Source organism: Grus americana, chromosome 10 (assembly GCF_028858705.1).
Source record: "Grus americana isolate bGruAme1 chromosome 10, bGruAme1.mat, whole genome shotgun sequence".
Classification (NCBI taxonomy): domain Eukaryota; kingdom Metazoa; phylum Chordata; class Aves; order Gruiformes; family Gruidae; genus Grus; species Grus americana.
Genome location: NC_072861.1, coordinates 5,731,653 through 5,756,342, shown reverse-complemented (window position 1 = coordinate 5,756,342; position 24,690 = coordinate 5,731,653). Strand labels below are relative to the sequence as shown.

General features: G+C 36.5%; 1 protein-coding gene across 6 annotated transcripts in view; it reads right to left on the bottom strand.

The window, feature by feature from the left end:
* Positions 1–24,690, bottom strand: part of VPS13C (vacuolar protein sorting 13 homolog C) — a 100,664-nt gene that overhangs the window by 39,270 nt on the left and 36,704 nt on the right. For all 6 annotated transcript variants that reach the window (XM_054837112.1, XM_054837113.1, XM_054837114.1 and 3 more), the window contains 24 exons: positions 24,295–24,411; positions 22,851–22,954; positions 22,379–22,546; positions 21,282–21,586; positions 20,816–20,963; positions 19,820–19,928; positions 19,245–19,378; positions 17,070–17,226; positions 16,258–16,337; positions 15,328–15,387; positions 13,992–14,157; positions 12,746–12,859; positions 12,081–12,184; positions 11,454–11,621; positions 10,690–10,994; positions 10,166–10,310; positions 8,895–9,051; positions 7,897–8,027; positions 6,677–6,846; positions 4,819–5,057; positions 3,453–3,682; positions 2,572–2,664; positions 1,536–1,901; positions 180–269 (listed from right to left, as the gene is read on the bottom strand). In XM_054837112.1, coding sequence (XP_054693087.1) covers positions 180–269; positions 1,536–1,901; positions 2,572–2,664; positions 3,453–3,682; positions 4,819–5,057; positions 6,677–6,846; positions 7,897–8,027; positions 8,895–9,051; positions 10,166–10,310; positions 10,690–10,994; positions 11,454–11,621; positions 12,081–12,184; positions 12,746–12,859; positions 13,992–14,157; positions 15,328–15,387; positions 16,258–16,337; positions 17,070–17,226; positions 19,245–19,378; positions 19,820–19,928; positions 20,816–20,963; positions 21,282–21,586; positions 22,379–22,546; positions 22,851–22,954; positions 24,295–24,411 — 3,860 coding nt within the window. The remainder of the gene's footprint in view (positions 1–179; positions 270–1,535; positions 1,902–2,571; positions 2,665–3,452; positions 3,683–4,818; positions 5,058–6,676; positions 6,847–7,896; positions 8,028–8,894; positions 9,052–10,165; positions 10,311–10,689; positions 10,995–11,453; positions 11,622–12,080; positions 12,185–12,745; positions 12,860–13,991; positions 14,158–15,327; positions 15,388–16,257; positions 16,338–17,069; positions 17,227–19,244; positions 19,379–19,819; positions 19,929–20,815; positions 20,964–21,281; positions 21,587–22,378; positions 22,547–22,850; positions 22,955–24,294; positions 24,412–24,690) is intronic.

Genomic DNA, 24,690 nt, shown 5'->3' with positions numbered 1-24,690 from the left:
TAACGTTATTCAGAAAAACCTTAAGATGTTTAAAAACTGATTTTTTTTTTTTCACATGAAATTGCATAGCTCCCCCAAAGCAACAGCATTCAAAAGGTCAATGTTCTGTCATGTAAAGCTTTTAAAGAAATAGCTGTCCGTTCAAACTATTTCACATAGTTTCAAGCATGTTTACATACTTCCAGATTTAAACTCCATTGCTTCTTTCCTCCTTCAATTCGTTCAATAAGTGGCTCCCACACTGCATAGGTTTCATTGTAATAATGAATCTAAAGAAAGAATCAAAATTAAATAAGGTATCTAAAAATAAAGCACTGGGTTCCTTCCAGTAGCATTTAGTATGAAAAACATTAATAAGAAAACAATCAATCTTTATTTCACATTTTGGGAGATCTAGCATTAACTTTTAATGGCTTCAAAAATTAATACACAGAAGTAGAATATATCATACTTTTTTCATTAAGTGACATCATTTTTAAAGAGTTGACTACTGGCTTGCTTTTAGAGCAACCAGACAGCCTAGTAACTCCATATCTTTTTAACATCTTCGCTTAACACAATGCAGTTTCTATCCTCTCCTACACTGTTTGAAGGAATGACTTTGAGATCAAAATCTTAAATGCCGCAAATACTTCATTGTACTATGAAATAACAATTAGTCTGAGCAAATTTTGGTTTGAATCTGGCCCACTAGAACAATTCATCTAACTCATAGCCTACATCAAGTTATTACTTTCCCTTCAGCCACTGCAAATCTGAATAGAGGTTGTGGACCAAATAGTTCTGGATGCTCCCTTTCAGCTATATTCCTCATCCCTTCTCCCTTCTGGAACCACAGTGCCTTCCCCCAGTTGTATATTATTAGATATGCATCTTCCATACTCTAGTATGATGCACACATCTAGCAATGACAGAAGGCTACTTGTATATTCAGTACAGAATGGAGTATGAGGCACACTTGGTAAACTGACAAAATATAACTAAAGATGTAGTTAACTTATTGCACTTCTGGCTGTATGAAATTTTAACATGCTGCCTCCAGAAGAGACTTATACCTCCTCAGAGTTTACTATATTTTTGGGGAAAAGACTTGCAAGAGCTGGTAAAACAAATATGGCGTGATTACAACCCAAGATGCAAAGAACATTTTGATAAAAGAGTGTAACTTCTATCTTAACAATAAACACAACACTAGAGAAACAGTAAAAGGTAGGCAATAAGAGTTAAATATGAATATTCAGCTAAACCAAGCTCACTGTTCATACAGCAAGAAGTGAATATGCAAAAATAATAGAGAAACAGAGAAGATTAGATTACTCCACAGTAGCAACTGCCATTAAAATCTATTGATTGCAAAGTTTCTATAAAAACCACATTATGCTTAGTCATACTTCCCTGACCACTAAAGAACTCCTAAGAGCATTACAGTCTAAACCTACTATTAATTTAGCCCATAGAGAATGTACTAAAAAGTTACTTGAGCATTATGAAATCTGCAGAAGCATTTCAAACTGCAACAATTTGATTCTACATACCTCCAGTGACATATCAGCAGTGATCTCCATCAGGGAGGACCAGTTTTTAAGGACACCTGAAAACACAGACTCTACTAGCAATGAAGGGACAGTACGATGTCCCAGACCACATTCCAAGGTGATCTGAAGTGATTTCACTACAATGTCAAATTTCTCTTGTTTCACAATATGTTCACGGTCCTTAAAAGTTTCTGTTGCTTCTGTGGCTACATCAACACCAAGAAACCAAGCGTTGCACTCATCTATAGGCCTCACTTGCCACAAATTCTCAGAAACTTCAGTTGCTCCTCTAGAATCCTCCTCTGTTGTTTTGGGTTTGATGGCAGCCATAATGGTCATCACAGTATTCAGAATTATGGGTGAGATCTTGAAAAAAGGGGGGGGAAAAGTCCTTTATAGCTCAAAATGTTTTAGACCTGATTAGCATATAAAATGTATGATAAATGGAAATAGCAAATATTCAAAAAATGTTCAAAAAAGCACGTTTGCAGAGTTATGCGCACCACCATTTCAATTAGCAGCAGAGTACATGCATCGAAAGCTTTATCCTTTAGGAATAATGTACTGTTGCTTATAGTTTAGCCCTTTACTATAGACACAATTATTAATTTACTTATTAATAACAAGATATTTCACTTTGTATATCATTCTAGAAATCATGTTAAAAGTCTTAAATTTACATGCGCTTGTGTGGTCATAATTCTCACTGAAAAGAAAAATAGTGGTGGTGGTGGCAGGCGAAGGTGTGTTTCATAAATTTGGAAGAAACTGGTAGGAGGAATCCTAGTATCTGAAGTATTGCAATTAGTCCTTTTTTCCAAGAGATTGCCAAAGGAAGGAACATATAATGATTTCTTCCAACACAGAGCAGCTCCAAAAAGGATAAATGCCTATTTCTGGAACTAAACTAATAGGGAAAGTGGAAGTTTTCCATAGCAATACATAATTTTTAAAAAAAACAAAACAAACAACAAAAAAACAAGCTACAGCTTGAGAAACACACCTGTTCTTCCAAAGACAGCTTTAATAATCTTACCTTTATAGTAAGTTCTTCTATTGTTACTACCACAGTTTGTAACCCTGAGACATGCATCATATTTTCCATGACCAAAGAACATGGCTGTAACACCTGAGTGAAAAATGTAATTTGATTATTAAGGTAAGTCCCTTGAATCTAACCTTTTCAAATAGTCTTGTGCCTTTCAATCCCATAGGCCAAAGGGATGCCGATCCCATCAAATAACAACATGTTTCAGAGTAACCGCACTCTTTCCATAACATTATTGTGCTTCATTCCAGCATTCAAATTTGCACAAGAGCAATCTCGTACTGGAAGGTTAAAAGTTAGTGAAATAAAAGCTTTTGATATAAGGCTTAAAAAACTGAGAAAACAAAAACTCAACACACAGACAGACTTGATGGCATAGCAAAAAACCACCTGAATCCTTAAGAAAAAAGAAAACTAAATGCATAAGGAAAGATAACCAAGTGCAAGATGAACCACACAGGCCACCTTTGTGGTTTAATGCTCCTGACCAGGAATGAGTACATGAAGTTCCAGACACGCTGATCAGCATACTCTACTGCAACAAGTAAACTGACGGACAGTAAACAAAGCTGCAGAGAGGTATTCTTAGTCTTCAAAGCCCCTCACACAATTTCTTCACTAAGAAACTTTTAATTTAATTTGCAAATGCACCACACATGTTTTAGACAGAGCTCTGCATGATGAAGTCTTGCACTGATAAAAGATTCACCTTTAAGTGGCATACCACAGATGCACAGTCCCTTCCTCTCTTCATAATAATCAATGATACGAGAACGCAATTTTCAGAGAGCTGTGGATATGCCAACTAAAGGACATACCTGCCAACAGTTCTCATTACTTTTTTCATTATGAAAAACAAGTTTTCTTACCGTAGTAACACTCTTGTCTTGTTTTTCCTTGAGAAAGGCACAGGCCAACACTTTGAAGCCCTTCACTTGAGCAGTCATCCTTTGTGCAAGCTTTCCAGACGTCAAAGAAAAGTCACATTGGAAGGAAACTTTTAAGGCGGGGGCATCAGCACTGGTCAAGTTAGCAACAAATACAATTTCTGGATCCATGATCACAGCTTTTACTGTCATATTTGGCCATACAGGTATTTCTGGGAAAATAATAAAAAAAAAAAAACAAACAAACAACAAACCCTTGAATATAAAAGTTCTGAAAGCATTATTATGTACATAATATCTAGACCTGAAACTGAAACCTGGTGGTGGATCAAGTCACTTTGGTTCACAGTGATAGGTAGCATAGTGGTGTATGACCCTCCTGCACACTAGGACTCATTACATGGGTTAGTCATGCACAACAGGTGCTGGAAATGTCAGAATATCACACCTATGCAATGGAACAGGTGCCAAGTTGAGGCTCGGTGTACTACATGAAAAACAAAGCAAGCTACACATCATGGGTTGCAACCAGAAAAACATTTGGCTAGTCCTGAGCAGCCCCTGCAAGTGCCATTTTTCTGGAGTGTGTACTATCCCTCCCTCGCCACAGGACTTGTGTGTATCCAACAAGGGAAGAGTAGAGGAAGTGAACTGCTGACATCACTAGGACAATTCGTAAAACCTAAGCCTCACTCCTAGCACTCTGCCAAGTTCCCCAAAAGAAAGGGAGGGCTGTTGGGAACCAGCTAGACAACATAACCCATAGATTAGGTCCGACCGCAACTCGGGCAAGCCTAGCAATTGCTTAAAACCAAACAAAAACAACTCAGAAGTGGTCTTTCTCACCCTTGTTTCATCATGCTTTACCTTCAGTCTACAACCAAAAAGAGGAAAGCTGTTCATCAAAAACGTAGTTCTCCACAACTGAACTGAAATAACCTACAGTTTCAAAATACAAAACTTGCAGAAGTAAGGGTAAGACATTCTCTGCCACTCACCTTTAAATAAAGTAAGTTGTTCTTTTTACTTGTTAACTACTATCTACATGGCAATTTCCACCCTAAGGATGCTTCCTTTGCAATATTACATGTGTAAAAATCCTGTTTAGCAAGAGTGATTTTCAATATTTAGCTCTGCTGGAGAGCACAAATCCACTAAACACAGCAGTTTTGGAACTACTACAGCTTACAACAGTATGTGGTATCAGTGGCCAATTTACACATCGTGAAGAATAAACTCATTTCTGAACTCTGATAGCAAGATAGCATCTTTACAACTTTTGGATGATTTATTTTTAGTATGAAGTCTGTAAAGGAGGGGAGTGGGGATGGAAATCAGTTTTACAGACCTGTTTCTGGCTTGGATTTCCCAGAAGCAACATGCTTTAATTGGAACTGTGCAGATCTTTCACTTGAGGATGCCGGCAATGAGTGAATGAAAAAATCTGCTACTGTCAACAAAAACTCCATGCTGGCACATATGTACAACTTGTCAAGGACAGCAACAACTTCAGTTCCATTTTTATCCTGTTTGTAGCTTATATCTATCATAGAACTGTCATTTGTGTCCTCTTTCTTGTCTATCATTCTGGAAAAAAGTTTAATAAGAAATATTTCATAACACATAGATCTAGAAAAACAAGGATGCATAAGTAGCGCCATTTTTTCCTCACAGAGCCATTTATAAATAAGAATTACAACATACACAATCAGTGTTTCCTCCAGAAATAAGAGGATATAGACTTCTCTAACAGAAGAGCATTTTCAATTTAAAATTTACGTGCTACAATTTTGGAACTATATAGACAGCATCTAACAATCAGACTAAAGTTTCATAGAATCATCATACAATGGGTTGGGTTGGAAGGAACCTTAAAGATCATCTAGTTCCAACCCCCCTGCCACAGGCAGGGACACCCTCCACTAGACCACGTTGCCCAAAGCCTCATCCAACCTGGCCTTGAACGCTTCCAGGGAGGGGGCCTCCGCAACCTCTCTGGGCAACCTGTTCCAGTGCCTCACCACTCTCACAGTAAAGAATTTCTTTCCAACATCTAATCTAAATCGACCCTCCTTCAGCTGAAACCCATTACCCCTTGTCCTGTCACTACACTCCCTGATAAACAGTCCCTCTCCATCTTTCCTGTAGGCCCCCTTCAGGTACTGGTAAGCCGCAACTAGGTCTCCCTGGAGCCACCTTTTCTCCAGGCTGAACAACCCCAACTCTCTCAGCCTGTCCTCATAGGAGAGGTGCTCCAGCCCTCTGATCAGCTTCGTGGCCCTCCTCTGGACTCGCTCGAACAGCTCCATGTCTCTCCTGTACTGGGGCCCCCAGAGCTGGACGCAGTACTCCAGGTGGGGTCTCACAAGAGCCGAGTAGAGGGGCAGGATCACCTCCCTCGACCTGCTGGTCACACTCTTCTTTTGATGCAGCCCAGGACACGGTTGGCTTTCTGGGCTGCAAGCGCACACTGCCAGCTCATGTTGAGCTTCTCATCAATCAATACCCCCAAGACCTTCTCCTCGGGGCTGCTTTCAATCCATTCCTCACCCAGCCTATAGTCATGCTTGGGATTGCGCCAACCCACGTGCAGGACCTTGCACTTGGCCTTGTTGAACTTCATGCGGTTTGCATGGGCCCACCTCTCCAGCCTGTCCAGGTCCCTGTGGATGGCATCCCTTCCCTCCAGCTTGTCGACCACACCACACAGCTTGGTGTCATCAGCAAACTTGCTGAGGGTGCACTCGATCCCACTGTCCATGTCGCCGACAAAGATGTTGAACAGTGCCGGTCCCAGTACGGACCCCTAAGGAACGCCACTCGTCACCGTTCTCCACTTGTACATTGAGCCGTTGACCACAACTCTTTGAGTGCGACCATCCAGCCAATTCAGTGCATAGAACTCTCTAGCTGAGGCTGTTTGCTCTCTGCTCAGCTCTCCTACAGAGTTCACTGTAAAACTCAAGCCTCCTAGGTGTTTTTTTGTTTTGTTTTGGATTTCCTGGGAAATCAACATATAAAACAAGGAACTTGCTTAACATTACTGGAATTACACCATTCATTGCTTTAGTGCACAGTATGACAGGCAACAGCTGAGAGCCCTACTAAGTTTTATCAATCCCATGTGAAGCAAAGTATAAAACAAGGAAACAGTCTTCCTCACAAGTTCCATGGAGTTTTTTCATTTCTGATGCACTCAAACTTACCTTGCAGTCACATTCTGAATTCCTTCTCTGAGATCATCCAGGGTACATGCCTTGAGTTTAACGTTAATGTCCATTGAGCCATCTGAAAACATATTCCCCGATGATGCCATGAGATGCAGCCGGAGTTCACCAAGGCGTAATTTGTCACTATGCAGCGAAAGCAGAGACTTCTACATAACGAGAGATAGTAGGACTAGTCATCACAGAGCAAAGTAATAAACACATTTCCCTTGCTGCTAGCCACATGTGTTTTGATCCATAAACTGAAGGATCTGATTAGCCTGTTGCTGCCATCAGTCCTCCAATCATAAAAATTAGTCCAAGAAACTCACTGAGAAAACAGAAAAAAGTTGGGTTGTCAAAGTCGTTTCTTCACCGCATTTCTAGCGGTTGTTGGGAATGCATGACTGAAGGATAATCCATCTGAATTCTGAACCTCCTATCAAAGGATCTCTCCGCTCCCATCACACTAACTCATTTACAACCAGGATCTCAGCAATAAGCAGAAAGGATATGAAGAAATTAAAATCCCATTATGGTGTGTTTCTTCTCATGATGTTCATTTCATAAGAACTTTTTAATACTATACACGCGTCACACAAAAAGCACCACAAATTCCTGCATTATAGTTATCCTAAATGAAAAGATACCACAAGTTCACTATATACCAAGACTTACAAAGCAAGCACCTTCACATCTGGACAAAACATATCAAGTCATAAAAACAAGGCAATGTTGCACGTCCTTCTCTTCTGTTTTCAGCACAGGAAGGATGTTTGTATTGCTTACACTCAGGGATATGCAAAAGGCAAGTATGGGCCGTGTGGACCTTGGATCTGCTTACTAAATATATGGGTACCACACACAGAACTACCATCACCTAGGCTAGCAATTCCTGCCTTTGAAAATTTCATTTTTATTTTGGATAACTGGAATCAAGGCTTGAATGACCAAATCAGACAGTGGGTGGTTTTGTTTGGTTCATTCCTTTATTTATTTTAAGCGTGATTCTTAGAAATGCACTTAGGTCCCTCAAATTAAGGACATTCTCTGCCCATAAAACCTCAAAGTTCCAGGATAAATTGCATAAGCTCCATAAGGCAGGCATTACTAAGCCAACACAACCAACGAAACTCTTCGTTTTACTATCCTGAGTTCTGTCCATGCAAGAAGCTTAAAGTTCCCCACCCCACCTATATGGTAAAAGCTTTGTCACAAACCTGATTCATATCACTATTGTAGAGAGTTACTGAAAGTGACTCAAAATTAAAGTCAAATTTAAGCGTTGTATAACATTCTGCAGAAGACTGAACCGTAGAAACTTCTTTTTGTCCAAATGCAAGAAGAGGACCTATCAGTGAAAAGAAAATATTTTTACATTTCTTTAGAACACTGGGCTTGGGGGTGGTTTTCTGGATTTGGGGTTGGTTTTGTGTTGGTTTTTTGGTTTGCTTTAAAATTAAGATCAGAAAGTCACAAAAAGAGAAAAAGCTCTAAATCCAGAAGACTACTCAGAACAATTTGTACTTTTATTTATTCAATATCACTTTGTTCTATTCAATGCATGCTAAAATTACGTAGCATAAAGTGGTTTAAGAACCTTAAACAAAAGCTGTCATTAATCTACTGCATTTCTTCATTTGTTCTAATGAAGAACTACAGGAAATACCAAGACTGCTCAAAGAGTTTGCGCTACTCTTCCTTCCTGTTTCTTCTCATACTATACCAATTCAACTATTGGTTGAACAGTAGTTTTTTGACATTGAGAATGTTAAGTTTTGGACAAAAGATACTTTGACAAAGTGTTAACAATATTTCATCCGGAGACATACGCTGTTTATATTAACACACTATTTGAATACTATTATTATCCTCAATCTTTATAATTGTGCATTAACATTCCAGGGTAGTTGGTTCAGCTTTTTTCTCTTTTTTAAACCACCTGCAACTTATAAGAGTCACTGATACAGACTGAAGAATACCATCCTATAAAAGATGAATCGCAAAGAACATGCTACAAAAACTTTTGACTATCAACAGCTCACGCTCCATGTTTGTGCATATGTTCTTATTTCTAACTTTTCACGTACACAATACATATGCAACAATTAAGCAAAAGGATTTATTTACACACATTAAAGTGCTTCAGATAAGTATAATGTTTGAATTCACAGATAGCCCTCTGCCTAAACATATTCAGCTTTTGAATTGAACATACCCTCACAGAAATCAGATTCATTCGGAACTTTCCCTTTTTTGTATATCTGCATCTCTTCAGTGTTCTCTTGCACAGTATTTGGCTGAGAAGAAGCCCCTCCAAGGTTTTCAAGTAAAATTTTCATGACAACGCTTAGATCTTCTTCACTGAGGGCAATCTGTAAAGTGATAAACCAGAATTTATTTTTCCATGACAGTATTTCTTTCCAGCACAGAACCCTATCTTTATCAATAGCAAGCAAATGCTGAGAGGAAACAACATGCTGCTTCCACCATAAACAGCCTAAATAACTTGCCCATTTTTCCTAAATTATCCTTTCTTACTTGTTACGAACAGGAGTTACAACAAGAACTAACACTCTGCGTGATAAACGCTTTCTAGTCTTGTAAAGGCTGTTGGCCTGCTAAAAATATGGGTAATTGATGAACATAAGCACGTCTTAACAATTCAGGAATCTAGAAACATAAACAGATAAAATTAAAGCCAAGATTTGCATTGTATACACTAAAGCAACTGTCATTCAGTAGGCCTTTAAGTAGTTAATGAATCTGAATCCAATTATAACATAACATGATTGTGAAAAAAATAAGCAGTAATAAGTGACAAAATACAGTCACTTAGCCCATAATATATTTTCTTCGAATTTTTTTTTTTTTTTTAATTGGTACTCCTTCAATATCTTATTCCTCTGTGCTTCACCAGTGCTGTATCTGGCCACAGCACAGATACAGCAACGAAACCGGTCTCGTGAACAACTAAACGGCCCCGCAGTCCACTTTTAGCCATTTAAATTCATCTAGTTAATGTACTAAAAGAGAAAACAAAGCCCTCCATCTGCAAAAGACATCAACCATAATTTTGAACTGTTGTATATTGGAGATCCACATCTACCCTTTTAATTTCTAATAAATCTACTAAACACTCAAATAACCTGAATATTACAAATCAAACATCTTAAAATCTTAAATCTAGATTCTAAATGTTAACTCAACAGATGATAACCTCAATGACTTTACTGACTGTTGAGTCAAATGATAGCTCCAACAGACCCCCAGAAAAATAAAAATAGGTTTCATTCCATTTGTGTGCAGCTACACTAAAATTAATTATAAGATATCAAGACTCTAACAAATCTATAAACTGGACAGTCAAGCTGGAAGTCTCCTAACATTCTGTACACAATACATATTGCAACAAGTTTACAAGCTCCTTAACTAGGCTAAGTACTATTCTGAGAATATATGTAACTTTTGATATAGCTCTGGTATTACCTGCATTGGTTTTAGGTCTCCTTTGATACCAATTGTTGGGGTTTTATGATACCAAGCTGCTGCTAAATTTCTCTGGACCAGTAAAGTCAAACTCACAGGATGCAGAATTTCAGAATCTGGTTGAGAATCTGCAGATATAATGCACCTACAAAAGACAGTGGAAACAGCAGATGAAAAATATTTAGTAGTTGCAGAATCCCAAATAATGTCACACTAATCTAGCAGAACTACAGATATACTTATTTTTAAATTAATAATAATGGGTGCTTACATGCACTTATGCCCAGGTATGCGTTTAAGATTAAAACTTCTTGGAAAGAAAGGAACGATAGGACAGTAACTGAGTTAGAGATTGTGGGCATGTGTGTCTAAAAGCACTCCTAAACTTGTGTGTGTGTGTGTGTTTGGTTTTAGTATGTTTCCATCACCTATCATATTTAAATAATAGAACAATGCTGCATACAGAACATGAACTCGTTTTCTTTACAAACACTTTTCAACTCAGAAGAAAACTCCATGTATACCTTGATAATTTCAAATGAGTTAGCTGCACATCCATGTTGTCAATGACTGGAGGAAGAGAAGATTCATCTGAAGACACCAGCTTGAATTCATTCTGAACTCTGATTAAGCCAAGATCAGCTACCAAAGCATTGCATGAAGTTGAAGATTCAGGAACAACTATAACTGGAGCTTTCAAGTTGACATCCATTAAGAGGCGGAAGCTCTTTTTAGCAAAGTCTTTCATGCTGGAAGCAGCCATTTCTGCCGCCTGGACAGTGACTGCAGTCAAGGCTTCCTGTGCCGTTTGGAAACTGTTTAGGAAGTTCTATTGATAGGTAGTGAAAAAAGTAAGAGTTCTATGAGAGCAAATAAGCCTCACGAAAAAAGGCAAGCCCCAGGCAAAATGTAAATTTAAGAAAAATAGTAAAGCTGTGGTAGAAATATGAAACTTCTAATTCAACCATGCAAGTTTCAAAAGAGAAAAAGGTTAAAATCATGCACAAGCTAAGACATTGCTTACTTATTTATTTTTTAGGATATTATTAAAGCTATCAATTCAATTCATTATCTGTTTTGTCATCTTTCTCCTTATTTGTCATTCTTCTATAAAGCAGTGCAACATAAGTGACACTTCAGCACTTATTCAGCAAAATACTTCTATATGCTTGTACATCAGCTCACCGCAAGGTACAGATCACCAAGAGCTGATTACATTTTTAAAAAAACAAAAACAACAAACCCCACACTTTTAATGTCAAGAAAAGAACCGAAACTAATGTCTTACCAGGAGAGACATAAAGAATTTATGTAGGTAAATTATTTGGATGCAGCCCACTTTCAGAGACATTTTACCATCCACCCTTGACATATCAGTGTAGGCTTCTCCTGCAGTAGCATCTGGATAAAGTGACATGTGAAATCTAAACACTTCATCCCCCATTATGGAGACAGCCTAGAAGATTAAGTCCGTACAGTTAATACCTCCCGGCAATAATCATTGGTAGAATTATTACTTATCAAACAAGAAATATTTCCCCAAAAAGATCAGCTGCAGCTTATCAGCAATAGTTGGACACATATATGCTAGGCACAAAAGGAAGTCGAATCAGCTATTTTATGATATGTCTCTTCTTACTTGGTTATCTATAGTCCATTTCATATTTAACTCATGCTACTCAGAATTAAGCATATGAATGCAAACAATATTAAAAAGAATTAAATATTGAATGGAAGCATGGTTTGCTTCCCTGAGATAAAGGAAATTAACCAATTAAGTTTTGTGTAATATTTGGTACATTACATTGTACTTAGTACTATATAAAACACAGCAAATCAACTACAGTGTTGTCATTAAATAACTTAAAAAAAACCTAGGTCTTTTTGTTTGTTTACAATCTGCACAACACATCACCTTTTTATGGATTGTTTTTGGATCAACATTGGTAATTACAATGTCCTCAAGTCTGGAGAACACTGTAATCTTTTTAGTTTTCATAGCTACAGATGCATCCATTCCTGTTTTGAGACAAAAGGAAGAAGATGGTAATTTGTTGAGGTGCATTTATTAAGTAAACACTTTTTAAAAAAGAACTATTATTTATTACTGAATATAAATAAGAACAGCTTAGAATCCAGCATTCTACTACATAACAACCAATGCTAAGCCCAAGACAGAAGCTGTTACCTTACTATACATGACAAATTTGCCAACATAAATTGACTCAGACTAGAGTAAAAATTCCCAACTCCACCATTAGGATCTAGCTATTAAAAAATGGAAGCTTGTGTTATTTATCATATAGTGCCTTCATGTCTTTTAATTTCATTCCACTTAAAAATTAACTGCCTTCTTTTTCCGAGTCATTTTCTTCCCTCACATTGAAAATGCCAAAATAGGCATTTTGGCTATTAAAATACTTAAGCACAATCATATCATACAATCAAAATATATTCAAACATATGTTACAGAAACATCTGCAGTGCACACACTAGCCTTTCAGAAGCAAATGAACAAAGGGGAATAACATATTTCTTGTTAGCACCAACTAACCTAATATTTAAATAAAAACTCCTTACCTTGTATTCTAATGTCTGCAATTCTGGTCTGATCACACACTGTAATACTGAATGCATTTAGCTTTGCAGTGAGTTTTAATTCACAGATATCATTATGGTCTGCATTACCAGACACTGGATAGGAAACACAAGAGATAGAAGAACTTCATTATAAGTCAATTTTTTAAAACAAACATTAGATTATTTGGTTTGTACATATATGAACTATTCAAAAAGCATCCCGCACTTATTCCCTAAAAGTTACTGCTAATTGTTAGTCAAGACTTGAAGTAAGTCTCTTATTATCACTGCTTTCTTCTGGCACAAGAACAGTCACTGTCGAACACAGGCAAACAGCAATCAAGATGATGTTTCTTCTCCTCATTAATACCTAGTTTTCACACAACAGTATGCTGAATACAGCCTACATTTAATTATTTGGAACACCGTCACATGAGAAATGTTCCTTTCTGTATAGAGTAGCAAGGCCAATTTAGGCATGTTAGGTGAAAAAAGTTTCTGCAGCAAAATTGAAGGTGCCTGCAGAACACAAAATGTAACGGCCAGCCACTGTAAACTCAATCCCAATTGATTAAAGATTAGAAAATCTTCAATTTCACAAACAACACTACAAAAATGAGAATCAACCACACAGGACCTGACAAAACATTCTTAAGGAGCTTCCATACAAAAACTCCTACTATTTCAAGGTTATAGATAGCAATTATTAAAATAAGCACAACATCCTTCAGTTCAGAACTTCTCCTTGCTTCCCCAGGGCTGAAGAATCTTTATCTTCAGCAATGTAAACACCCTTTAGAACCTTCAGATTGGAAAGTAACAAAAGTTGTGACACTAATGCTTTGGAAATAATCACAGAATGGTCTGGGTTGGAAGGGACCTTAAAGATCATCTAGTTCCAATCCCTCTGCTGTGAGCAGAGACACCTTCCACTAGACCAGGTTGCTCAGACTTTGATACTGTTCACTGCAACATCACTTATTTGACTTTTTATAATAAAAGTCAGACCACTACCTAAGGAAAAAAAAAGTTATATTGAGCAATGAGAATTTGTAAAATTAAGCAACAGCAAAAAAATATCTGGCTTTTTCTTTAAATAAGATTATTTTCTCCCCACGTACAGTTGCGCATGCCTTGTTTTTCCACCAAACAGACTGCAACGCTGTCACCTGAAATGGTATCCTTTGAAACAAAAGGCTAGATGCTGTCAAGCAACAAAAGTACAGCCTTTCTAATACCGTGTTACCTGGTCTAAGAGTACTTCCTTTTTCTTGTTCTTTTATTTGAGGCTTGTGGTCTGATGCTTTGTCAGTACTGGGAAGACCACCTGATGGAACACTGAATGTGAGAAAACTCATGATGGAAAGCAAAGCCTCTGTGTGAAGTACTATATCCAAACATGAAAAGATGACCTAAAATGAGGGCAAGGAGACAAAATAACATTGTTATTTAGTAGCAGTCTATTGCATAACTACTCAGAGTTACTGTCACAGAACTGAGAAAAAAAAGTGTCTTGCTCAATTTCACAACTATCTCACCCTACTATCTCTTTCAACTTAACACCACACAAGCCCTGAACAGATGAGGGAGCTATGGAAGGGAAGCTTAAAACAGCTACAGAGGAACTGTGTCACTCTAAAAATTGATGCTTCGTGTCATTATGCTTTTTCACAGTAAGCTCTGTTAGTTCTGTTGCCTTTCATTGTGGACTATTGAGCATTTTGGTCGACATCTTCAGAATCACATATAGAGATATTTTAGTAGGTATGATACAACAAAACAAGATTCAAAAATTGCCATCAGAACAGAAAGCACGTGAGTAGCAACTACTCTAGCCAATATTACTTAGTGAAACCTAGCATCAGCTAGCTAATTTTGCCTAGGCCAATGCAACTCTTGGTAAATGCTAGTTTTACTGATACATTAAGAGATGTCAGCTTTCTTGACTCTCAAATAGTCCAGTCACTTCAAATTCCACATATGGCTGTCAAGAAGCAAGCTCCACCCACCACTACTACTTTAAAGGGAACATTTTAGAAGAAAAATTACCTGCTTACTTCAAACATCACTGAAGCCATGCAAAACTAGACATGAATAGTTGCTTTCAGAAGTAACAAAAAAAGGACTGATTGAACACAAGACCTCTGAGAACGCTTGTTTGACAATTCACCTCACATCTCAATTTCACTGTTATGAAATGCCAAACTCTGAAACACAAGGGCTGTTTCACATGCTGCTAAGAATACCACTCCAGAAATAAAACACATCCTACAGGCCTCAGTTAGAAATATGTCCTTATAAATTTTAAGTAGCTAACGTTATACAGCTTCTAGTTAACTAATACACTAAATACTTCTGTAAAAAAAAAATAAAAAAATCTTTTTCCTCCTGGATTTCTCTTTGAAGTAGTTAAATGTAAAGCAGTAAGCTTTAATGATGACAGAGTCAGGGGTTTGGGTTTTGGTGGGGCTTTTTTTTTTGTTTGTTTGTTTCCAGAAGAGAAGAAGCAGGCAACTAACAAGTTAACACAGCTGTTACTATTTGAGAAGCTTAAAAATAAATTAAATACATCCAGTATTTACATTGATGTTTTGCTTGGTGCTTCTGTAAGTAGTAACAAAATCTGGTCCATCGGGATCAGCCTAAAGGAAGAAAAAAAAAAAAAAAAAAGCTGAAGCACACAGTCAGTTGCTATTGCATTAAATGAATTCATTAACCAAATTAACTGTTTACCCCACACACACACACACAAAAAAGGATTATTCCCATCGCAAAAGAAAACAATGGAAAGTGATGAAACCTGAAAAAACAAGTTCTCCAAATAAAGCACACAATCAAGGCAACCAGAATGCTCTGCTCTGATATTTTATAGCATGTATTTTCTGAAAATTCAACTGGCCAGTTACAAAATTTTCTCTTACCTAGGATCTAATTAAACCAGATAAATTTATGCTTACTTAGTACTTTGTCAGAACAAGTTAACTTGTTTTTCCTCTATAAAAATTATGTCATTATAGGTAAGACGACAAGTAGCCCACTGGTTCTATAACCTATCAGATTCCCAAATACTCATGCAGTTTTTGAAAGGCAATTATTTTTTTTTTAATTAAACACTCAATAACTGTAGCTACCAACAAATAACTCCTCAAATGCTGGTTTTACCCCCCTAGAGAGGCATCTATCACTTACATAGGCAAAGACTCTCTCATCTATTAAGCTTCACAAAAAAGCACTAATCGGTATTATTCAGAGAAGAATGCACACAAACACTTGGCTTCACCAGTGATTTCAGTAATTAAGTTGACTTACGAAGCAAGTACTATATGGAAGCAGTGGAGAATGAAATGAAACGGTAAGTTGAAAAATAGGTATTTGGGAGAAGATCTGGGTAAGTTTTAGATACAAATCCTACAGGTTTTAAAAAAAGAAAAGAAAAAAATCTAACACAGGCTAGTGCATATGGAAGCCTAATTTTACTGCCCATACAAATCTTAGTTAAAAGGTATTGAAACCTTAATGTATTCCATTTTCAGAAGATGTTCATCTGTCTCACTTGAAGAATTAATAATGCAAAGAGGATCTCCTTTTGAGTCTGCAAATAAGGAAACAGAAAACTGTAAAGTATTTCTACACACAAGCTTTGCTCCACCCATAGAGTATACTAATTATATGCTATTCTTGCTGAAATAGTGAAGGTTAACATCTCTTTTCACTGAGAAGCTGCAGGTTAAGTATTACCTTGTAAAATGCTGTATTTACTTTTTTTAATTAAACTAATCAAAATTAACTTATCTTGGTCCTGAAAGAAGATTCAAAATTGGAAAGCTATTTGCATTCCTGTAATTAATTTTGCATTCCTATCTTTAGGTCTTAATATTCAAACTCATTTTTTTCTAGTTTGAATACATGGCTATTTCAGGTATTCCCTCAATATCGCTTTGAACTGTTACCTGACCAATCAAGGAAGCACGCTGGATTTCCAGTGCTGCCAGAACTGGACGTAAAGCACAGGCTCAGAAGCTCATCAAAACTCTCTGAACAGATAGAATACTTCTCAGGAATGACCATTCCTACTCAAAGTAGGCAACTAACTCAAATAAATTAACTCAGGCTAACTCTAGCAACAGGAGTAAAACTTGATATCAGATAAAACAGATGAATTACATCTAAATTACACAGGACAGCATCATTAAGTGAATTTGGCATGTAACTTCCTGCCCTCTCCCCACCACACGCTAATTATTATTGACCATGTTATCCTCTTGCTACAAAAGCTGACTGCACACACTGTGCTGACTGCATACCAGTTTTCTAGAAGACTTACCATTTATTTCAATGCATCTCATAATAATTTTTTTCAAGTATGCTGCTGCAGTCAATTCGTGATTTCTAATTTTAGTTTCGGTTCCAAGCTGTAGCACAGTTAGAGTATGTAATGGATATCTCTCCTTCTGAACCTGCTTCATCAAGGTTATTACAACCTTGAATATGGAAAGGGAAATAAGTTCACTATTTCAGTCAAGCTGTCCAGATATTATGGTATGCAATTATAACTGGGCATTATCTCCACAGCAAAGCTTCAAAAGTACTATTAATCTAGACATTTTGCCTTTTTACAAAAAGAACTTGCAACACCAGTTTGCTAAAGATTTTTTTACCCCCTCTATTCCTCTTGGCCAAGCAACCAATCACTTCTTAAATCCTTCAATAACAAAACAAAAATCCCAAGTCTATTAATTTGGCTAGGATTTAATTTTGTTGGCCTAGCAGTGTATCTTTACCTTGTCAAGCTATGTTTTAATTTTGTAATCAGACACTACACAGTGCTACATACAGAGTTTGAATATGGAAAAAAAGAGTTACTAAAATCATACTGGCCTGCAAGGAAGGGCAGCAGAGAAGAGATAGTAATGTGAATCAACCTTTGAATATCTGATGCTATGCAAATAATAATTTAAGACGCAGAAATGTTTCAACATTACAATACATCGTTCATAGAGTATTTTAAGCATTACACTGATTAGAAAGTTGAAAATGAGAAAAAAAACCCTTTTGTTTCTAAATGTAGCTGAAAATTAAAGTAGAAGAACTAGATATAGTTATTCATGAACAATGTTAATGCAATTATTTCATGAGGCAGTTATCTTCCATTCTTGGGAACTAAATATGGTGCCTTAACCTAACAATTTACCACACAAGAAATTTAAAGAATTCAAGTTTGTCAATACTTTCTCTGCATCATTATGTGGCATACTCTTTGTACATTAACAAACTAGCATTTTGTCATTAATCACCCAACATATACAGTCCACAATGTGAACACTACCTTAGTAAAAATTTCCATGTGACGTGCATGTAAAACCGTATAAAACAAGACAGAATTGTTTGTAAGATGTACTAAATAAGACAACATGGAGCACTACAAGCTAGCCTGTTATGTGCCTCAGTCATACCTTTAAAAAAATTCTTTGCAGCCAAGACAGTACATCTGAAAGTTAGAAACTGCCAAAAGGTACTAGCGATACATGTTGAATAACTACGTGCTGTTTGTGGACAGATACTTCATCAGCCAATTGCAACTGTAATTCTGCAAAAACCAAGAAAACCCAAAACCTGGGATGGATTCAACTTGCTGCCTGTCTACACTTCAGCTGTGGGACAAATATTTCTGATGCTCTTAAAACTACGTTTTCTTCTATGATTTCATATCACTCAGAAAATATGTTTCCCTGGTGGCTGGGAATAGGAAGAAGTTTCTAGTCTCACTCAGCAAGAGAATAGTTTTCTGTTTGAAGATGGGGTTTTTCCTATCTAAAAAACAGGAACCCAGATTTTGTGTTGGATAAAGACACCCAAGAAGATTTAGCGAAACAAAAATTATACACAAAAAACCCCACCCACAAACCCAACAAACTACAGTTATTTAAAATAACCTGCACACCTAAGCTGTTTGGTCTGACTCTTGAAAAAATGAAAGGTCATGCTGAGCTCTTCACATTTAAGTATCACAGACATCTCCAGAGAAAAAACATGCTTGGATGATTTCTTATGAATAGGTATCTTTCTTTGTTAATAGATTGTTTGTGCATTTTCCCAATACTTGACCTACAAACTAACCTTCAGATTTAGTATCTTTAAGGGAAAATACTAGTTCTAGCTTAACTATTTCAGGTGGTTTGTTACTAAGAGAATCATATGCAGCATTATCAAGGATATAGGCTAGGTGAGTGCAGAACACCTAAAAGAAGTCTGGTTTTCCCTGTTAGAAGTATTTTGTACGTTAAATATTCTATAAATACAATCTCACATAATATAGACAAAAGAAAACAGCTAAAGAAACAGCTAAATAATGTGGGTTCTGGGGGGTTTTTTGTTTTCTTTTTGTTGGCATGTACCGTATTCTTTAAATATTTAAAATGGACTTGATAGCCCACTACTTCTAATAAACAGACTTGAGTACTGGATTCAGTAACGATAAGTCTTACCGATGGATACATACCTCTTTGATTTCAAAATTAAGTAGCATATTGATTACATCTTCGTTTACTGTTTTTTTTCTCTTTTCAGACAGCATTTCTTCTGGAACACTCTTATCCTGCATCAAAACTGATTTCTCCATTTCTTTGGTTTTACCTGAAGCATTCGATAAATTGGTTAACTTTTGAAATTGCCACCATTTGTTTAGCTCAAGAAACACATCCAATTCTTTTATTCATTTAGATAGCTTACATTCACCCAAGATAAGCTAGCAACATTTCCACAAGCAGAGCCTTTAACTTCAGAGCAGGCAAATAAAATAGAAGCATGTTCTGGCAACAAGACTCCTCTGACATCTCAATACCTCGCTAGTTCTGTGACAATTTAGCTAACACGATTACCAAATTTTGTCTTGTAAAATTTCCACTTTTTTGAAGTATTAGAGTATGAACACTGTTCTTGCAAAATTAAAAAGAGAAGAGTTTATCACGCATCATATTCTCAGATCTAAGCTTGCTTTCCAAATAATAAATACTTTTCATTATTCCTGAAAGCTAACACACTTAATATTCACAACAAACAAATTCCATCTCTGACCTTCCTTTTGCAGTACTGATTTTGCATGAGTTTGTTTCCCTTCTGCTTCACCAAGGTTTTCCATCAACACTTTGAGAGAGACATTCAAATCCTCTTGACTTAACACAACCTATAAAATTACAGAACACAGCTCTGAGGAAAAACTTAAACTTATCACTAGTTAACAAAGCAGAATGACATTTCCTGGCAAGAAGAGTGCTTATTTACAGGTATTTTGTCAGCAGCATTGTCCTAAAATGACACAACGAAATTTTTTAACTGCTTATTGTTAAAGGGTTAGGAGATTAAAGCAGGTTGTGACTTCTAAAGCTGTGTGTGTATATATATATATATATATATATATATATATAAAAGCAATGATATGTTAAATAAAGGCTGCAATACTTTCCTGTAAATGACCCGTTACTTCATATTTTAAGTTCAGTTTCACCCAAGATGTACCTGGTATTTTCTTTCACAGTATATAAATTGCTACAAAAACCAACTATCTTGAGGTCATTCATGGGAGACAGTAACTCCAGCTTCATAACTTCCTAAAGCAAGTATTTGCATAAATTTAAATTCCTCTCAAGAAGATTATTTTTCTTTAAAAAAAAAAACCAAAAACAACAAATCCAAAACAAAAACCCCCACATCAAACAAAAAAAAGCACACTGAAAAAAGACTCACTAGGAGAACTGGTCCTGCCTGAAAAAAATTCTGTTTAAGTTGGTCCTGCCTCACGGCAGGGAATAAACAAAACTCTTTGACATCCCTTCCAGTTTTCTCTTTTCTTTCTCTCAGTTTAATAAACCTACACAGCAGTTCGGATGTTTGATATAACACTTTCAAACCTCTACATTCACACAGGTAGGTTGTTGACATCGCTGAAACTCACTCCACAGCTACTTAAAATTCACAGTTCTTTGCACCTTTGTGTCCAGAAATAACATAAAGCTTAGTTTTCCATTAAGTATTATCATAAGCTTCTCACCACCTTCTTTTCACAAGACTTACATTCATTGTATCCAGATACCCTGTGATCTCCAGCACCGGTAATTTGTGAAACCAAGCTGCAGATAGATTTCGTTTCACAGACAGGCTTAAATTAATAGGGTGAAGTATTTGAATGTCTGGATGCGACAGACCTGTCTCCACAGTGGTCCTTAAAACAAAAGGAGGGGGGAAAAAACCAAACAACAAAACACATGATGGGGAAGTCAGAATTTAAGTCATATGTTACATTTCCAAAGTAACATCTTAATCTCAAATTTAATATCTCTTTAGACTTAAACAGCTTCCTGAGCAGAACAGTATTTTATTTTACCACTGATTTATTTGTCCTTAAGATAACAGGTCAGTATTTTAACACCAAGTATTTCACACTGTCACCAACCATGGTTTCTAAGCAAGTACATTCATATCCTATAGAGTATTAATATTACCAATTAGCTAAGGCATTACTTAGTAAAGTGCACTTTACCTTGACAGTTTCAGCTTTGTTAGCTGCACAGCCATTTTGTCAATGACTGGAGGGAGCAAACTGCCTTCTGCAGACACCAAGCTAAACTGGTTCTGAACCTTAATTAAGCCAAGATCTATGACTATAGCATTGGGGGAAACTGAGGACTGAGGAATGACTATAACTGGTGCTTTCAAGTGAATGTCCATTGCAAGTCGAAAACTCCTTTGAGCCAGGTCTTTTACACTGGTAGCAGCCTTTTCTGCAGCTTGGACTGTAGCAGCACTAAGTGCCTCCTTAGCTGTCTGAAAGTTGTTCAAGAAGGTCTACAAGAAAAGGTTGAAGAGAAAGGAGAAATGTCTGTAAACAGGCTTTTACTCTCTCATTTTACATCATCAACCAGCACCACCCACCAATTATGCTGCCTACTATATTAAATTTTCTCTGAGGAAAGACAACTGAGTGCCTTCTGTCATGACCTCTAATACAGGGGCAAAAACATATTGACCAGTACAATCCACTCATTTTAAACCCATCTCTACTTTTTCTTCCTTCATTAGCTACAAGATTCCTTTACCTCATTAGCTTTTGAGGACATGTATTATTTTTAGAGTCCCTCTCTGCCCCCAATGAATACTAATTCCTATTAAAGCCAGTACTGAATGACAAAAAGCCCACTAGTGCTTTACTGAAAAAGTCAACATTAGGATACTTGACAAAGGTACAAATATTTGCAGTGATTAATTTGCAGTCCTCATAGCATCTGACCTCACGGAAAGTTTGGCCTCTCATGTTAGCTCAGATATGTTTGCAATGAACTCAGGTTTTTGCCAGGGGGAGAGGGCAGCGAATACAAAACCCTTAAAATATCTTAACAGCACCAAGGTTTTCTCTATTTCCAAAGCAGAGGGTGGGAAGTCACCCAATTGCGCCATGTTAGTTTTTTGAAATTCAAACCAGTTAAAGCTTACTTATCAAAATTTTTTAGTAGTACACATGAAAAACTAAGCCTATCTTTTCTCTTTCAGAAACTTAAGTTACCACTTGTACTGAGGACACAAAAAAGGAAGACCCATTTCAGAATGCAGCAGAAACATACAAAGGAAAAAAAGACTTACCAGAAGAGACATGAGAAATTTGTGAAGGTATACGATTTGAATACAGCCTACTTTCAAAGATACAGTACCATCCACTTTTGACATGTCAGTGTAGGCTTCTCCCTCAGTAGCATATGGATCTAACGTCAGATTGAAACTGAAAACTTCATCTCCTACTATAGACACAGCCTAAAAAGAGAAACAGTACCCACCAGCCATCAGCAGCTTCTGTAAAGGTACTTAACACAAAAAAGAACTAAATATGTTGTGAGCCTATCAGATGTACATGTTAGATTTACTTATTACTTTTTTTAAAATCTTGTTGGACATCTTCCAATATGAAAACTATGCTTTACCATTTATCTTATTTGAAAAAAGGTATTCATCACAAATCAAACATTTTAAAAAGGGTAGAATATGTATTACATTTTACTTTTATACACACAAAACTAACCAAGAATCAAGTAAAACTTAAAATCTTGTAATTGAGTACTTGTTTATGAAGTGTCCTTGAATCAACATCTATGACAACTATGTCTTTAAGCCGGGCAAAGAATACAGTGTGACTTGGTTGAAGGAGAAGAGATGAGTCAAGACCTGTAAAGTATAAAGAGAGAAACAGTAGTATTGTGTGACAGAAATAACACCCATTTTCAGGGTGAGGACAAACAACACCAGGAGGGGAGGTGAGAAAAGTTACAGAAATTATACATTGCAACAAACAATTATTCTGTTAATAGTTTGCTATATTCAATAAAGTTTTTTCAGAAACCCACAAAAAAAATACCTAAGCACACTTGATTCTCTCCTCTGTTTCCAAATGAAATGTCATTAACACATCCCTTGCTGAAGGGATCGTAAATAAAAGAGCTCTATTCAATCCAAGGCGTTTTAGTCTCCCTGTATCCAAATCAGAATAATTACAAGTAATTCCCCAACTACCATAACTTCTCCAGAATAAAAAAAGTACTGCAAGTTCCGGAAATAGAGACTTTTTGCATTTTATCAGTCAAACACAGAAGATAAGTATCTTGTCTAGAGTTCAAACCCAAGTCCATACACTGTGCTGCCTGTTATTAAACTCTGAGAATGTGACCATAACTACAGCTTTGAACAAAACAGAAAAATTTCTAATGCAGGTATCATTTCAATATCAATCACCTCTGGCAAGAAATGAGCTACTATTCATAGAAAAGTATTCAAACAATAATCCATCTTTTTATAACTAAGCTATTGAGTTAGCTTACTCAGATTTTTCTATCAAAAAAGATGCTGTTATACTATATTTGAATACACTTTTGCGTACAAAATCTTGTGTGAATACATCAAATGATTTAGAGATGGGCACAAGCAAGAGACTTTTTATGAGTGGTATTACATATTGTTGTATACCACACATTCTTAAATATTTGTACTAAGAGAGAGTTTTGGCAACTGTTAAGATGGTAGCTATAACCAAACTTCGAAGTGAAACTTCGCTCCCCCCTCAGAGAATTATTGATAGTCCCTCTGAGGGGTGAAAAAAGAATCAAGAAAACAAAACCAAAGCAAGAAACCCAAACAAACCCTAAGAGTTCAAACCCAAAGAAAACAGTCTTATGGGTTTTTTTATCCTAAATAATTCAGGTATACCAGAAAAATATTCAAAGCTTAGTACAACGTGAAAAGCCACACATGATCAAACTTCTTCAAAGCATAAACCTAATTACCTGAAGAATATTATATCATGCTTTTCTAGCTGGAGGCAAAAACATTATGACAGACTAGAAGACTAACTTTGACAGCAATACCACACACCATGTTTGTACAGATAACAATTAAAAGAAAAAGCATCAGATGTTGAAAATTTACACCTTAGATATCTTTTAGTTCAATTACTAGCAGTTGCTTTGAAACTAAACTACTAGATCAGTCACTACTAACAAAGAATGTAATACCTTGTATCTTGATCTCTGCAATGTTCTTTTTTTCATCACAAATATTTAAACAGAAAGCATCCAGCTTGGCAAAAAGCTTCAAGTCAAAGACATCCTTATCCTTGGAAGGTCTAGCCACTAGAAATGAGAGAGAGAGAAGTGTGGGGATTTTCAAAGTACATATAATTCATATTTTCCCTTAAACTCCTGAGAGTATTTGAGGGCTGTTTTGGTCTAGGGAGTCTTTTTGGCATTCAGATGACTTAGTTTTGTTTCCTGTAGTTTCTTTCATCACCACTATCATGACTAAGTCTGTAACATCCCATCTCAGAGCCACAAGTCTTCCTCTGAAGGCAAGTCTAGTGATAAGAGAAAAACATGTCAGCATTTGCTTGTAATTCTATGTCTGTGTTACTC